The sequence below is a fragment of the Corvus hawaiiensis genome, chromosome 8, assembly GCF_020740725.1.
Source record: "Corvus hawaiiensis isolate bCorHaw1 chromosome 8, bCorHaw1.pri.cur, whole genome shotgun sequence".
Taxonomy (NCBI): domain Eukaryota; kingdom Metazoa; phylum Chordata; class Aves; order Passeriformes; family Corvidae; genus Corvus; species Corvus hawaiiensis.
In genome coordinates, this window is record NC_063220.1 from 2,584,682 (window position 1) to 2,601,386 (window position 16,705).

The window sequence follows — 16,705 nt, forward strand, 5'->3', positions numbered from 1 at the left end:
TGAAAGAACATGGCTCCTATCAAAGGAGATGGCTCCTACCAAAATATATGAAATATATGAAAATACATCATGACCCTGGGTCTTGATTTACTATAAAAATATCCTAAAACAGAACTGTAGAGGATTATCAATAAATTAGTGAAAAAGCTCAAATTCCATTAAATGGGAATACTTTTTTCCCCATTTTTACTCTTATATATTCTTTTCTCCTCCTTCGAGTTGAGAGCCATTTGTTCTTTCCAATTAATTGATGATTTTTACCTGAAAATAAAGTAAAAAACACCCCTCTGCAACATGATAACCATCCTCCACTGATGGTGTAATTTTTAGTCATAAAAAAAGGCAAAGCAGAGCTGGGGGAACCGAAATGACTCTGGAATGATGCTGACATCACAGAGTTGAACAATACATTTCAACAGCATCCTCACAGGCCTTCGCTTCAGCCAAGTGTCATGCTGCTAATTAAGATGCTAATGAAGACACAGAGCCAGCCACAGCAGCCTGGGCTCCTCATGGAGCTCCCAGCTCTGGAATTTGGCTGCAGTTTGGAAAGCACAGTTAAGATACCGGGGGTTAGGAGAGCCCTTAGGCACAAAGCACAGAAATCTGTGAGGGAGCTCCGTGGGCAGAGGAATCTCGGAGCGCTCAGAGCTCTGTGAGGCGCTCCAGGGTTGCCATAGAGACTCACCAGGTTCGTTTGACCGACCACAAGGAGTGAACACAAAATATTCCGACCCTCAATGCACCGAACGCCTGAGGCATAACCCGTGGAAGATTCCATCGCTCCCTGTTGTCTTCAGGAAGTTGTGGATGAAATCTGGGGATGATGTCTGGGGATGATGTCTGGAGAGCAGCTCTCCACAGCTCATTTCTTGTCACACTGAGCCCTTCCATGTCTTCTGGAAGGTTCACACTGAAGAAGTCAAAAAGATGGGTCTCGGCTGATCGAGCTTTTAAGATCGGCTTAATTTCTGGAATAATCAACCCAATGACTTCAAATCTGTGAGGGAATTAGAAGAAAAAGTCCTTCTATCACCACAAAGACAGAAAAAATGCCCTAAAGCCCAAAATTGCTCTGTACCCCAACCCCAGAGTGATGTTCGATGTTCAGCTGTGCCATTTTTTCAGTCACCAAGGTCCATCCTCACCTCGGTTGTTCTCACCAGCCATGGCCTGTTGGGGTAGGGCAGTGAGCTCAGCTTGTTTCCTTAAAGAAAAAAGTCCTGCCATGCTGCTTCAATCTCAAGAAGAAATTTAAATATCGTGAAACATTCCGTCAGACTGATAAAAGGCGTATCTTTGACATTTTTCCAATCTTTCCCCAAACTCTTTCAACATTTAAGCAGACAGCTCATCAATGACATTCTGCATAAATGCTCCATGGTTAGAAGTAATTTTTCATGAGGAATCTCTAAAGTGCCAGACTCTCTGATAAGTTAAATTTTGATTTTCTTTATATGACAAATGGTTAATAGTTGTCTTAGAGCTTTTCTGCACTATGACTTTTATCTCTGTTTTATTATGGTAATAATAACATCTAATATACTCTCTCATATCTGTCTTGTTCTTTCTTAAGGTCAAAATTATATCCAGAGTTAAAAGCAGCAAGAGATTTCTCCCTTTCTTCCTCTCGGTATTTTCAGGGAATAAATTACCATAAACAGGCAAATAATAGCAAATTAGGAAACCTAAATGTGATACCCATACTTTAATATGTGCTGGGCAATCAGAAACCCGAGTATTGGGATGTCATTCCAACGGGGAATTTTCAGGCTTGCAAGTTAATTAGATGCTATTAGGTCAGGCTATTTAATTGCCTTCCTTGCCAATAACCTGTGGAGAAAAAGAAAAATATTAGTTCCTCTTCTTGTCTTTGGGCAGATTTCTCTTGTTGGTGTTTTACGGGATTTGTTCCCTTCAGGTTCACCAGTGGTAACCCCAAGGCTCCTTCAAAGGCACAGATGGTTTTTAGGGAGCAGAGGAGCAGCAGGTGACACGTCCTGCTCCTTGGAAGGTCCATTCCAGGTGTGGGGATGGGGATGGGGATGGGATGGAGACACAGCTCCCACAACCTCAGGGTAGCATCAACCCAATCCCAGGGCTCAGGACAGGCTGGTTTATAAATTAATGAACTTATTTATAATCAACTTATTTATTTAGACACAGCTGCATCTGAGTAGCCACATTTCCTAATGGATAGGTTCTCTTTATGGCAATGATTTCATGTTTAAAAGGAGTTTAATTGCTTCAATAAATGCCAAAATAAAATTCATTTATTCAGTAAATCTAGTGAAATCTGGTTTCTAGTTTGAACTAGAATCAGAACTGGCTAAATGGAGTTTGGCTGCTCCAAACAGTGGTTGCTGAGCTCAGGGATGGTTCTTACAACTCAAAACCAGGGAATCATCACTGGAAATTTATGTCTAAAGCCTCCAGAGGCAGATACAAGTTAGAGCAAAGTAAGGAAAAAAAATCCTTATGGATTCAGGGATTCTGCATGTCCTCTCCCTCAGCCTCTCCAGCTATGGAAACCACCCTTTTCTGCCCCAAAACTCTTCCCAAGTCCATCAGCCATGACACTGTTTACTCAAGACAGCTCAATGAAGGCAGCTTCTTATTTTTTGGATGGAGAAATTGAGTAGAAATTATTTGTTTGAAGTCCCAGACTGAATTACTCACACAGGCCAAGACCGGCCAGAGCGTTCCCAACTTCCCAACTTGCTCCTCAATCCCCAGACAAAGCATCACTCTTCCCACCCTCTGAACTCTTATCTTTTCTCTTTCTGTTAGTTTAGCCAAGAAACATAGAAAAGAAATTAATAAAAAAAATTTTTTTGCAGCATCCTGAATCCCTGTTCTCCAGAAAGGAATAAAATTAATGGCAGCACATTAATTATGCTGCAGGCTGGCATCCCTACAGTTGTTCTTATTCTCCTCTTTTTACTGAAAGAAGACATTTTCTGCCACATTTCCAGTTCCTGTCAGCATAAAAATTAATGTGCCCAGCAATGGCACCCTCAGATCCTTATTTCCTGACAGAGATCACTGAGGTCACTCTCTGTTCTCTCCAAAATAAAGCCACCTTTAGAGTTCAGAGATGAGTTCAGCATTGCAGGGTGAGTTTTCTGTGGGTGGCACAGGTGAGATCAACCCTGCAGTGACAGAACTCCTGAAAGGCAGCTGGATAATCTACATTTTCCAGGCTTGCTCTGGATTTAGGTGATTTAGGTGACTTATGGCTCTGGGTGGCCTCCTCATCCCATTGTTTTGTCCATGCAGATCCCTCCAGCTGGAGTGGCCTGTCAGGGAATGGCTAAATCATAAACAATGGGATTTTTCCAGCAGCCAATTTTTCTTTCATTCCTTATTTTCAATAAAAGGGGATGAAGGTCTGTGGGAGCAGGACACCAGCTCTGCATCCCTCTGGAACGTGCCCTGCTCAAAGGCAAATGCCAAAACACTGAATGAGTTACTCTCACTCCTGCACAATAAAGGAAGGGGAAAAGCCTGATTTTCCAAGCTCCACGAAGAGTTCTGTTGGCTTAAAGACAACCTTGCTCATCCCAGGTTACAAGGCAGGAATGTATTTGATTATGTAGGAAAATGTTAACAAAAATGGATCTGAACACCCAAACAAAGGTAAATATGAACTTGTATGGGTTTTTTGCTTTCCTGAAAGATGATTTGGGTGGGGATATGAGCAGGACAGAGCCACAGCAGGCAGCTGCACTGGGACAAAACACCTCCATCCCCACAGCCGTGCACCGATGCAGAATGGATTCATGGAATCATGGAATCATGGGATCATGGGATCATAGGATCACAGACTGGTTTGGGTGGGAAGGGACCTTAAAGCCCATCCAGTGCCACCCCTACCATGGGCAGGGACACCTTTCACTGTCCCAGGCTGCTCCAAGCCCCAATGTCCAGCCTGGCCTTGGACACTGCCAGGGATCCAGGGGCAGCCCCAGCTGCTCTGGACAATCCATGCACCTGGGACATGTGTTTGCTTCTGTCACTGCCCAGGAGTCATTGCCAGCCCTTCACTTGCAGTGCAGTTCTGCTCCTTGGGCAGTGCTGGACAGAGCTGGAGAGTGTTTGGGATGGAAAATTTTCAGGACATCTGCCATGGCTGAAATCCCAGCAGCCAGGAGTGACACGGGGCAGTGCCTGGCTGCAGTGGAACCCCTCGTGTCACCACGGAGCCATCCTGGGCTTGCTCCCATCTGACAGTACCCAAGGATAATAAATATCCAGCACATTCCTTGGGCATTATTCATGGTTCCTAGGATTCCATGGCTCCTAGGATTCCATGGTTCCTGGATTCCATGGTTTCTGGGATTCCATGGTTCCTACAATTCCATGGTTCCTGGGTTCCATGGTTCCTAGGATTCCATGGTGCCTGGGTTCCATGGTTCCTGGGTTCCATGGTGACTGGGTTCCATGGTGACTGGGTTCCATGGTGACTGGGTTCCATGGTTCCTAGGATTCCATGGTTCCTGGGTTCCATGGTTCCTGGGTTCCATGGTTCCTGGGATCCCATGGTTCCTAGGATTCCATGGTTCCTGGGATCCCATGGTTCCTAGGATTCCATGGTTCCTGGGTTCCATGGTTTCTGGGTTCCGTGGTTCCTAAGTTCCATGGTTCCTAGGATCCCATGGTTTCCGGTTCCATGGTTCCTGGGTTCCATGGTTCCTGGGTTCCATGGTTCCCACTCGACTCAGCAACCTCAAGACTACCCCAAAGGAACTCAGGTGTTTAAGTGACTTTAAAACCCAGGATGTGTTAAACTTTTCAGCTGGGACAAAACTAGGCAGGAATGTGTTTCACCTCCTTGGATCAGCCAGAAATCATCCAGAAAAACCTACTGTCCCACCAGCACAGCTCCATGTTGGGGTCACTTCACCCCATGGGCTCAAGGGGGGCATCATAAAGGTGATGACACCAAACCATCTCATTGTAGGGTTAACAGTGATCTCCTGAGTTACGATATTTACCAGGGAAATATTAGAAAACATCCACATAGTGATTTATTATAATTAATACTGTAGCTTTGACTGCAAGAGGCATTGCAGGGACACTCTGCCACGTTTTCAAGCCAAGGGCACAGCTTGTTACGCTCAGGGGACACAGCCACAGGTAGAACTCACATGTGTGTAACTCAGCAGGTAGCCTTTCCTCCATACCACATTTACATATTTCATATCAAATTACTTTCTCTTTTTTTTTTTTTTTCTAACAGGAAATTAAAAAAAAATCCCAGATTTGGCACATTTCATCAACTGGGGGTTGCCTACCTAAGTCAATTAATTGAGGCACAGGGAGTGGTGCTGATACCCTGCCTTAGAGTGATTTCCCAGGATTCTTCTGGATATGAGACGAGATATCTCCAGAGATTATTTCCTGCCAAAGTCATTTTAAATAACTATATTAAAAAGCCAGTGAGAGTTACAAGTAGGGCCTGATTCTGTTTTTCACTGCTGGCCCTTCATATCTTTCGAAACCTGAAATGAAATGCACTTTAAGTCTGTATTAAAACTACCAGTTGTCTTCAAGTAAATGTGACTTGGGACAGGAAAGCACAGGAATGCCTCGTGTCTGGCAGAGAGGAGGGATTTTGGGAATAATATCCTCCGTCCTCCCGCCAGGCTGCGTGCACACATCTCCTCAAAGCACGGGATTACCTTTGTATTAATCAAAAAGCAACTTGATGAAATCTGTAGCTTGACAAAGGAGGGGAATTAAGCAAATGAAAACATTCATTTCCAGACAAAACTTTATGCTACTGTAACTTTGGGATCAAAGCCCTTCCTGAGCGCTCCCATCTGCTCCGCTTGGCTCGCGGCGCTTGGAAATCGACATCTGGTGATGCGCTGGGGACACGGGGACTCTGTCAGAGGTGGCTTTGTCAGAGAAAAGCATCAAACAGACTCGAAGCAACGACTGAAACATCAGATATCAAAATCTGGGCCGGGTTTTGGGACACTTGCTCAGGACTTTGCCCTTCGGAAGGAAGTTTTTTTAATTCCCGCTCCGACGCCGTTGCGGAAGGACCTTTTGTGGAGAGGGGACTCCGGGAGAGGCTTCCCAAGAGCCAGCTCCTCATCCCTGCCCGCCTTGGAGAGGCAGCTGCTCAGCAGCACCAGGCACGAATCCGATTTCCCATACAGCTGGCAGGTCAAATAAAAAGGATTTCTGCTCTGGAGATTAAAGGCAAACAAACAAACAAGGAGGAAAGAAAAAGAGATAAGAGAAGGTAAAATTATGGATTTGTGTATTTGCCAGGACTTGTTCAGGATACAAAGCAAAGTAGAAACACAAAAGCAATTTATGCTTTGAATGACAAGGATGAGCTGTTATTTTCTAAGGATTTATCGTGTTCAAAATCCGATTTTTTCATAGTTTTGGATACATTTCTGATCTAAAATACTGATACAATTATGTTTAGGGTATGATATGAATTGTTTTCTGTGATGCTGACCAGCTGTGACACTGTTTCCTTGGAACAACATGGGTGTTTATTGCTGGAAAATGAGATTTTTTCAGGGAAAAATTAAATACCAGCTTGTGTGAACTTCTGAGGCTTAAATTACAGGTAAGAGAAAACAAAAATACCTGTAAAGCTGAACTTTGGAGGAGGCTTTTCAGTAGTTATGACTCGTTATGGAAGTAGTTAGAAGTTTAATAATGACAAAGTAATAATGAGAATTTTTAAAAGTCTGGATAAAAATCCAGGGGTTTGCCCACATTCCTTTTACTTCCACTTTGTAGGATAAAAATGCCAACTACATAAAAACTTTGACATATTTCAACAACTCTTAAAACAAACCGCATTTAATTACTGATGAATTGTAAAATATAAACATTTCCTGGCATGTCTATGGTTGCTCTGTGCAACTTTCATCATATTCTGATTTCCCAGCTGATTTTCCATCTAAAAGCAATATTCTGCCATCTCTAAAAATTCCATGCAAAGCCATAGGATTAACCCCTGGAACTGCTGGTAAAATTGCCATGAAATTCAGTAGGATTTGTTTTAATTCAGTGTTTTATTGCTCTTATTTAATACTGGTTATTACTTCAATTTTTTTTTTGTTTCAGGACTTTTTCTGCATCCAACACTTTCTGCCACTGACAAGGGGTTTCCCAGACTGAACTTTCTCCCTAACAAGAAAAAACGCTTTTTGCAAGAGAAAAACCAAAAAATCCAAAAACCAGGCAGAGAAATTCCTATTTTGAATTTTTAGCTGCTATTTCACTAGATTTACTGAATAAATGACTTTTATTTTGACATTTATTGAAGCAATTAAACTCCTTTTAACCACAACATCGTTGCCATAAAGAGAACCCATCCACTAGGAAATGTGGCTACTCAGATCCAGCTGTGTCTAAATAAATAAGTTGATTATAAATAAGTTAATTAACTGATAAACTAGCTAGCAATAAGGCAATGAATACATATCTATCTAATTGCACCTATTTAAGATATGCAAGGAATTCCGATGAAATGGAGAGGGGATTTGTGTTTTTCTCTCTTCCATCCAGGATTCCGGCTCCCCACACTCCACATTAAATATGCACTGGGTTGCTCACATGATTATTTCAGAGGCTTGCATATTTTATAATAACTCCAGGAAAAATTAGGCCATGCTCCAGGAAAATGAGGTAATAATATTTAACCAATAGCTTTAATACAAGAAACTCCTTCATTTTATATATATATAAAAAAAAAGCCAAAAACATAGCAGCAAAGAAGCGATCAAACAAACAAAATGAATTTAAATAAAGGAGTAATTTAAGAGGAATGGAACAGATCTGGGAGGAAATAGGGAATGGGACTTACCATGGAAGGTCCAACTGGGTAACCCGAGCACACCAATGTCATGGAGATCCACAGAATGAAAACCAAGTTTAACCTGCATAGACTTCAAAGAAAAGCTGAGATTAATCAAAATTTGGACCAAAATCAAGCAAAATATGAGCAGAGAGCAACCCATGCACTGATTACCCCGCAGTGGCTTTACCTGCTCATTTTTTACCCAGCACTGTGTGTATGAACATGCACCTCTACTACCAAATTCCTCACACATCCTTTCAGTTCTTCCTTAGGTGACCATTTTATACCAGAGTTCAGGAGGGAAAATGTCATCAAAGCTGATTTTATTCTGACTAATTGCTCCTTGTCTGGCCTTTTCTTCTTGCTAAAAGGGAAAATGGCAAGAACACACTCAGCTGCCATTACCAACTCCGGGGATTTCATTTGAAGTGTCCCACTAAATGTCTCTCAAGTGGCTTTATTGTTACCTCTGTGTCACCACTGCAAATCTGGACAGAGGTGTAAGGATTTCAAAAATACATCTCAAGAGTTTGTTACCACTTCCAATAGATCAGGCGGAGACCTTGCAAAGCCTGGCATGGAGGGAGAAACATTTAAAGTGCATTTTAAGTAGAAAGTTCCTCAAAGAGTTTTACTATACTCAAAACAGCCACAATATAGAGAAAAATATGTGGATTTTTAAAAATTTTTCTCCTCCCAGCATTATTTTTTTACGTGCTTAGCTCTTAATACACCGAATTAAGTTTTTTTCTTACAATTAAAATTCTTTGGCCATTAATTTCTACTCTGCAGCCGTATCTCAGCCCACACTGAGTTTAGTCAACACAAACTTCTACAAACTCTCTTAATCTCCAGCAACACAGCAAGTGTTTCATGTCTAAAAGCATCATTTGTTGCTGCTACAAATTTAATGGGGCAGTATTTTAGGGGATTCTGTGGTTTATTTATCCAGAGGGGTGTGAAAGTGCTGCGTCCCACAAGGTTGGACAGAACAGGGGAGGGAATGCTGAAAAACATTAAATTCCATTTATTTTTTCTCAGAATGAGCACCACATCCACAAAAATGTGCTGGGTTAATGGTTGGACTCATGGATCTGAGAGCTTTTCCAACTTTAACAATTCCAGGATTCTGATGAAAACACTGAGGATCGTTTTTGGACAGCCACAGAGTGCTGTCAGTGCATGTCAGGCATGCACACAGTGAGTCAGAAACCCCAAATGTTGTGTTTGGTTTGGTGTTTACACTAAAAAATCAATGTATAGGGACTCCAGAATGGAACTTTGTGTGAGTCTTCAGGGAGACCTGAGCTGTTATAAATGATGTCAAATTTCACTGCAATTTTTCAGATAATTTTGACGATCTGAAAGGTCTTTTCCAACCACAATGATTCCACGATGCTGTGATTCAGTCTCCTGTTTAAGTGTATTTCATTCCAGGAGACAGAACAGCTGTGAGAAGAAATCCAGTGGCATGGAAGAGCCTTTAAACAAGAACCCCTGATGTGATCTCAGGTTGTGGTTGACCATTTTTCCCTCGTCATGGTGGTGCTGATCATGTCGTGGTTGACAAAATCCAACGACTCTTTTTAAATGACTTTTTACAAGAAGTGCTTGTGGTTGCTGGTGAAGCTCTTCAGGACTGTCCAGGCCCATGAGGGCTGTGGAAACGAGGCTGAAATTTGCCTCATTTAAAGCCTGCAGAGAGCAATCCCTTTATAAAGCCATCAGGAGAACAGTTGATTATTTGCATATTCAGCCTGAGTCCTCTTATTCAGGGAGCAAATCCTCTCCTTGAATGGAACCTCCCATTCCCACTCGTCCAGGACCTCTAACTCCAAAGATAAGAGGATTAGGCCGTGTTCCTGCTGCAAAGAAAAGCACTTTGGGATGGATTCTGCCTGAGCACAGCTTAGCTCAGCTCTCATTGTGTCTGCATTTAGTCCTGCTCCGTTTTAATCCCAAATTAACCTTCACACAACACTTTTTGTGGAAGGTGAGGGGCCAGAACAGGCTGGTGATTAAAGCTCAGGGTTTCCAGGTTCAGCCTGAGACTCTCTGGGTAAACTGTGGGGAATTATTGAGTCAATTTTTTTAAATCATGGGGTTTTTGAGGCCCAGGTGACCTCCCACTGGGCCTGGTCACTCCCTCCTATGCTCACCTTTCTCACATCCCTCTAAGAGACGTTTTGACCAGGTGAGCAATCACAAACTGCTTTGGAACTGAAGAACCCAGGATCATGGAATAGTTTAGGTTGGAAAAGCTCTCTAAGATTGAGTCCAACCGTTCCCCAGCACTGCCAAGGCCACCACTGCCCCATGTCCCCAAGTGCCACATCCACAGGGCTTTAAATCCCTCCAGGGATTGGAACTCTACCTCTGCCAGGGTTGGACAGCCCTTGTTGGGAAGAAATGTTCCCAATATCCAACATGAACCTCCTCTGGTGATGCAGATGGCACCAAGGCAAGAGTCAACTGAGACATCACCACCCCAGAACGGGGCCCAAGGGCTTTGCTCACCTCTCAGACACAGAAAGGTATTTCCTGAATATTCAAACCCTCCCATTTGCTTCTCACTTCTTAGAGTTTACTTTTCCCAGCTTTTCAGGATGCAGTTTAACACAACACAACACAACACAACACAACACACCTGTGATTTGCATGCAAGAAGCATAGATGGAGATTTAGATCCATTCAAGATATTCCCACTTCAGGTTTGGAGGAATCAGGTTGAACAGCACAAGTGGCAATTGACATTTCTGTCTCCTGCTCTGTCTGCTGAGCACCCAGGCAGAGGCTCTGCTCCTGGGCTGGGTTCACTGGCAGCTATCAGAGGTCAAATGAATCATTAAGAACCATAGTAAAACCTCCCAGCATCCATAAAATTTGTATTTTCTGAGAATAAATCAGCAGCAATATCAGTGGCAATATCACCTCTTCCCTCCTGCCTGCCCTGTTGGAGGGACGCTGTATTGAACCTTGTTCCTCCTTTCCTTTGTTTCCCCCAAAAGTCATATGGAACAACACAAAACTCGCTGTTAAGCCTGTAAAACCTTGCAAATTATTGAGGTTCATAGCCCTGTAAGCTTCAGGACATGGTATTTCCCCCTCCTCCTTGACCCCCGCAGTCAATCCAAAGTGTTTAAACTGGCATCGTGTGACTTTGCTAAGGGATCATAACAAAAAAATCAATGAACACACCACAACCTGTCCATTGGCATAACCCCAAACGCTGTAAAACCATGGCTCCTGATAAAGGCAAGGTTCAAAATCTCCTTGTTTCCTTCTGGGATGCTCCCAGTGAAACCTCAGCATGGCTTTTCTGGAGAAAGCTGCCAGGATATTTTGTTCCAAGTTCAATATATTTTTTTTCTTGCTTTCAGGAGTTTCAAGAAACCCAAGAGCCAGCGTGGTTTGCTTTCAGACCACTGCAAGGTGCAAGCTGGAAATCAATCATGCTCCCAGCACATAAACCTGCTTCTGACTCAGTGATAATAGAAAATCCCAGCAAGACACAAAGAGAGAAGAAACACAGAAAGCAGAAAGTTCATTCCTTGGGTCAGTCCCTCTGTGCTCTCACTGCAAGGGGACACAACCAAACCCTTCGCCTGCCCCATGAGATCTCATCTCCAGGGGCACAAAGGAGCTGCAGAGCTGCTGTGGATACACCTGACATATTCTGGGCATTTCCTTGCCATGGGTGCCTCCAATCCCCTTAAACTTGGGTATCATGAGGTGCTCCATCCCTGGCAGTGCCCAAGGCCAGGCTGGATGGGGCTTGGAGCAGCCTGGGACAGTGGAAAGTGTCCCTGCCCATGGCAGGGGTGGCACTGGATGGGCTTTAAGGTTTATCCCAACCCAACCCATTCCAGGCTTCTCTGATCCAGAAGGAGCACGGCCCTGGCTTACAGAGGTAAGGGGCTCTAAGACCAAATGATGCACCTTGGGGGAAGCTCAGCTCCTGCCCCTCTCCTGCCCTCGGACCTTTGGGCAGTGCCTGCCCATCTCCACTGCCCCACAAGCAGTTGGCACTCGTGCCTAGGGCGGGGTCTGTCCCCTGAGTCATTTACCTGGCTCCTGAGCCACCCAGGGGATTGCACAGAGCTCTCTGGGGAGGATGCAACAATCTCATCAAAGGTCAGGGGCACATTTTCTAGGACCACTGAGGCCTGTGCTGGCTGCTGTGGATAACCAGCTCTGTGCTCCTGTTTCAGCCTCAGAGGTTCTCCAGAAGGACAGAGCTGTTTATTGAATTCCTTTCTGGCTGCCAGCACTGCCGCCCGCAGAGCGAAGTCCTGTTAAGTGAGACACTGCTCGAGCTCCTTGCAGGCAGGGACAGCTCCTCTGCTGAGCCCTGGCAGCGTGCCCTGGCTGAAAGATGCGTGGCTCCTTTTTAAAAGGCAGTTTTTAATGCAATTCCACTCAGACACCGCTCCCCTCGCAGCCTGAGCCAGCAGCAGTTCAGGCTCCAGCCAGGCCCCCTCTGACGCACAGGTTTGATCTGTGAGAGAAGGAAAATCAAAAGGCATTAAAAGCAGAGCAGCACTGCCAGTCCTGCCCCCCTCCACAGCTTTGGTTTTCCTGGATGGATGCTCAGCAGGCAGGAGGGGAGCAGTGAGGGCTGCCAGGGTATGGAAGGAACAGGATTTGTGGACACTGTGAACCTCAGGATCTTCATTGCCACCTGGTTTCAGAGCATTCCTGCATCACTGCAGCTGTGCACGTCACTGTCATGGCAAAGGGGACGAAGCTGCAGTTGGATCCTCCCATGCCAGGGGGAAAAATTAGCTCCAAAATCCCATTTTTGGTCCTACGTCACACAGGAACCGTCGGCTGTGTCACAGTCACCATCCCCAGGATTTTAAACCCTAAATCGTCATCTCTAAATATATAAATTCCTTTTCCTTGTTACAGTCAGAGCTGGTGTGGGCAGAAGCAGCATGAGTTCTTTATCCCACTCCCCAGCACGTGTCCCAAACTGAAGCCAAGGTGGTGATGGAAAAAGTCATCACTGCCCACATCCCACAGCGTGTGGCACTCCCAGGCCCTGTGCCAGGCCACAGACGGCCACACAACCCCTGCTGATGTCACCCAACCCTGCTGATGTCACCCAACCCTGCTGATGTCACCCAACCCTGCTGATGATGTCACCCAACCCTGCTGATGATGTCACCCAACCCTGCTGATGTCACCACACTCGGGCTGGAGCCAACGTGAAGAGGCAGGAACGAAGCTTTTTGGCCAAAACATACTAAAACACGGCAGGAAGTGTTTCTAATTTATGGATCCCTTGCTTTTTTTGTCAGGTTCCTTAGCATGCTTTCAGAAAAACAATCTGCACGAAGTGCAGCGTGAAAAACAAGCTCTCCCTGCACCACCACCAAGCCCTCTGAGAATTTATCTGGAGGTAAAAGAAAAGAAAAGAAAGAGCAGAGCAGACAGAAGTTGCTCAAACCATTAAGAGGAGGCTGAGCAGCGGAAAAGTGGAGGTAATTAACATTTTTGCTACGCTGATCTGTGCGTGCCAACGTAATTTATGCGCTCAGAAATCTCTCAGATAGATCCTGCAGGAAGTGGCTGCTGAAGAAAAGATGTCAGTGCTGAGCTAAAAAGACACCTGTCAAAGCCAACCCCAAATTCCTGCTCAGATGCAACAAAGATCTCGGTGATCTGAGAAAGGCTGAACAGTTGTTGAAGGAGAAGCCAGAAAGAGAAAAGAGCCTGGATAGACAAGAAAAGGCAAAGGGTTCTGAGGAGAGAGAGGAGAAAAGGATGTAGGAAAGCCTGATGTGACTTTTGGGGAAGAGATCAAACTTTAAAGGGATCAAACTTGAAAGGAGTCAAGGAAAGCTAACATAAATATTATAAATAGCAAGGAATAGGGAGAAAGAGCTGGGTGGCTTTGAAGGGCACAGTTTTTTATGGATTTTATTGCATGGTACCTCGAGGTTCTCCCAAGGATAAGGCTAAGGAAAGGAAAATATACCCAATATTTTCTATTGGGATAATCTGGCCCAAGCAAGTTTGCATTGTTCCCCTTCAGAATCCCAGCACAAACCCATTTGTTTCTGCTCCCCAAATCCTTGGATGTCTCACCAACAGCATTGGGTCAGCTGGGAATGGGAAAAAGGGAGCAACGTAGGGAAAAGTCAGTCCTGGCAGCACAGGTAAGCCAAGGAATTATGCTGGGAGGCAAAAAGTGGGACACAAACCTGTGGATCCATAATAACTGCAAGGTCAGCGAGGGGCACGGGGGATGCTGAATGCTGCTCAGGATACTCAGAACCCACAGGCTGGACACAAAGGGGGAATTGCTCACCCCTGAGCAGTTTTTTGTGCAATTCAGAGTGACCTTTCCCTGGAAAACAGCTCAGGTGGGTGCAAAGCAGCTGCCAGGAGGCTCTTTATCCCTACAGACAGCTGGGTGAGGAGCAAAGGGACCCTCACTTGGCAGAGAATGATGAGCAAATCTCCAGCTCGCAACTCAGGGTGACTCCATTTCCTCCTGAGCAGGCAGCATTTGGGAGGGAGACATCTCAGCTCTTCCTCAAATTAGCTCTTGGCATTTCTGGAGAAGGGGAAGGTGCCAGCTTGAATTTGTGACACGAGACCTCAAGTACCTTTAGGAAATAAGTGGCTACATCTGGAACACCACTCATCATGTGGAGGAGGTGAGAGGACGCACCTTTTTTCCTCCCAAATGCAGTGTTTTCCATCTGTTCTCCCTGCTCTTTTAGCTCGTTGCCGTTTCCTTTCTACTCGGCTGTGCCGCTTAAATAAACAAGGATATTGGAGCCTCTTTAGAGGAGACTCCTTTCCTGCAAAAGGCTTTTGAGAAGAAGGATTCTCTCCATAATGACCCTCTAAACAGCAAAGGAAGGGAGCTGAGCTGCGGAGCCGAGCACGATGTGTTTAAAATCTGCCTGTAGGAAGATAAAATCAAACTGTGAGTCTGCCTCGATCTGCAGGCTCTGGAAATGCCAGGTCTGGATCAATTCCTGGCGACTTTTGCCGCTTGTAAAGGTCCTCGAGCAGGAGAGAGGGAATGTGGCTGTCAAACAATTCCGTGCCTTTTGTCTGAACACGGCCGACCCAAGAGCTTCATTTCCCTTTGTGTTCTCTCCCTCTTCTAAAAGGCTTCATCCGAAAATATCCCACACCAAAAGGCAGGAGAAGTTTCCGTTTCCTCACTGAAAGCCTGTTGCAGCTGGCTGGATTTTTCTTGCTCTGTGCAAAAGGATTTCTTCGTGCCCAATTAGGTTTTAATGCCTGATACAACTCCTTCAAAAGTTAGAACTGCAAAGGGACTTTTAATGAGGTCAGGGAGTGACAGGAAAAGGGGGAAAGTAGGTTTAGGTTGGATATTGGGAAGGAATTGTTCCCTGGCAGGGTGGGCAGGCCCTGGCACAGGGTGCCCAGAGCAGCTGGGGCTGCCCCTGGATCCCTGGCAGTGCCCAAGGCCAGGCTGGACAGGGTTTGGAGCACCCTGGCACAATGGAAGGTGTTTGAGGCCCTTCCAACCCAATCCACCCCATGATTCGATGATTTTATGATTCTGTGATATCTGCCTCCCTTATCCTTCTATTACTTGCCTCAGTACTGGATTTGCAAACCTCATCTCTCCCCTCTCCACCCTCTGAGTTCCCCTTTTAGCATCAGGGTCTTCAAGGTTTTTGGAGGTAATCAACTGCCATTTCTTAATCAGGAGCACAGATTAATCTGAATAAACATGAAATCCAATATTAGAAAAGCTCATACAGCCCTGTTCTCTGGGGAACAGAAAAGGCCAGAGGTCTTTTCTGAGGGTCAGGATTGCTCCCTATGGCAGGACAGGGGATATTCTCCAGCTCCTCAGCTCAGACTTTCCCTGTTCCAGTCCCTCAGGAAGAGCACTGAAGGCACAGTACATGAAAAGGAGCAGCTCTCCATGCACTTGACACTGCTCTGACTGCCAGGAGTGAACGTGCAGTGCTCAAAAACGCAGTGACTCTTTGTTCCTTGCACAGCTCCTGCCTGCTGACAGCCCGGCCTTTCATTGGAGCAGGGACAGCTCAGCCTTTGAAACCCAATTCCCAGCTCAGGAGAGCACTGGAAAAATGACCGGATGGACTTCAGTATTGCACTCCTCAATAAAGGCTGAGCTGTGAGGGGTGAGCACGGACAGGGCAGCTCCTTCAAGGGGCTGAGGGCCTCGTTGGAAAAGCGGGAAACGCTGCCGGAATTAACGCTCCGTGGAAGCACCACTCACCTGAATGATTGGTGGCATCCAGGCTGTCTCTGGGTTTAGGTTTTCAGGGATAAAGGGATGCTTCTCCTGGTGTTTCATGAGCCATCCTCTGGCTCAGGGATCCCTGTCAGGGCTCCTGCCCTTCGGCATCGCCTCAGGAGGTGGGAGAAGCTCCAACTACCACAACGAATTATGAATGAGCAGCTGAGGAAGCACAGCTCCCACAGTTCCCGGTCCCTTCACCGCAGCAGGTTCACCCAGCACCGCACACGACCACATTACAGATAAGAGATCCCTTGAAACTCAAATAACCCCACAGTTCTCTGCCTTGCCAAACTCCATAAGATCAGCAGCGCCTAAGCCAGCAGGACAGCAGCTAAAAATACTCAGCTCCAGCTCATCCCAGGCTCCTGATGGAAGGGCAGAGTCCCTGACATGTGCTCCCCGCAAGTGTCACACCCCGGGGCACAGCTCTGCCACGGCCCCACGACTGCACACCCACGACAGGGCCAAGGGCCTCAGCACAAAGTTCTCCATTGTCCTGGCACGATTCACAGCTCAGCCCTGCTGTGGTTTCCTGGTGAATCTCAGGGTCTGTGTTTTCAGTGCCAGACTGCTCTTCAGCCCCATCAAGTCCCTTTGCA

General features: G+C 45.7%; 1 protein-coding gene and 1 long non-coding RNA gene across 6 annotated transcripts in view; one reads left to right on the top strand and one right to left on the bottom strand.

Moving 5' to 3' along the window:
- The window catches only part of NPS (neuropeptide S), a 34,402-nt gene extending 17,941 nt beyond the window's left edge, over nt 1-16,461 (bottom strand). For 3 of the 5 annotated variants that reach the window (XR_007205104.1, XR_007205103.1, XR_007205102.1), the window contains exons 1-3: nt 7,844-7,927; nt 1,708-1,833; nt 689-1,000 (exon numbers count right to left, since the gene is read on the bottom strand). Coding sequence is in view for 2 of the 5 variants with exons in the window: in XM_048310811.1 (XP_048166768.1) it covers nt 5,991-6,200; nt 7,844-7,925; nt 10,485-10,528 (336 nt within the window). In the remaining 3 variants the exon portion in view is untranslated. Of the gene's footprint in view, nt 1-688; nt 1,001-1,707; nt 1,834-5,787; nt 6,201-7,843; nt 7,928-10,484; nt 10,661-16,082 lie in introns of those variants that run through there. The other 2 variants (XM_048310811.1, XM_048310812.1) reach the window with 2 other exon arrangements.
- On the top strand, nt 6,162-7,291 carry LOC125329221. Its single transcript, XR_007205107.1, has 2 exons — nt 6,162-6,595; nt 7,102-7,291. It is a non-coding gene; the product is annotated as an uncharacterized LOC125329221 (long non-coding RNA).
- Nucleotides 16,462-16,705: the final 244 nt, after the last annotated feature.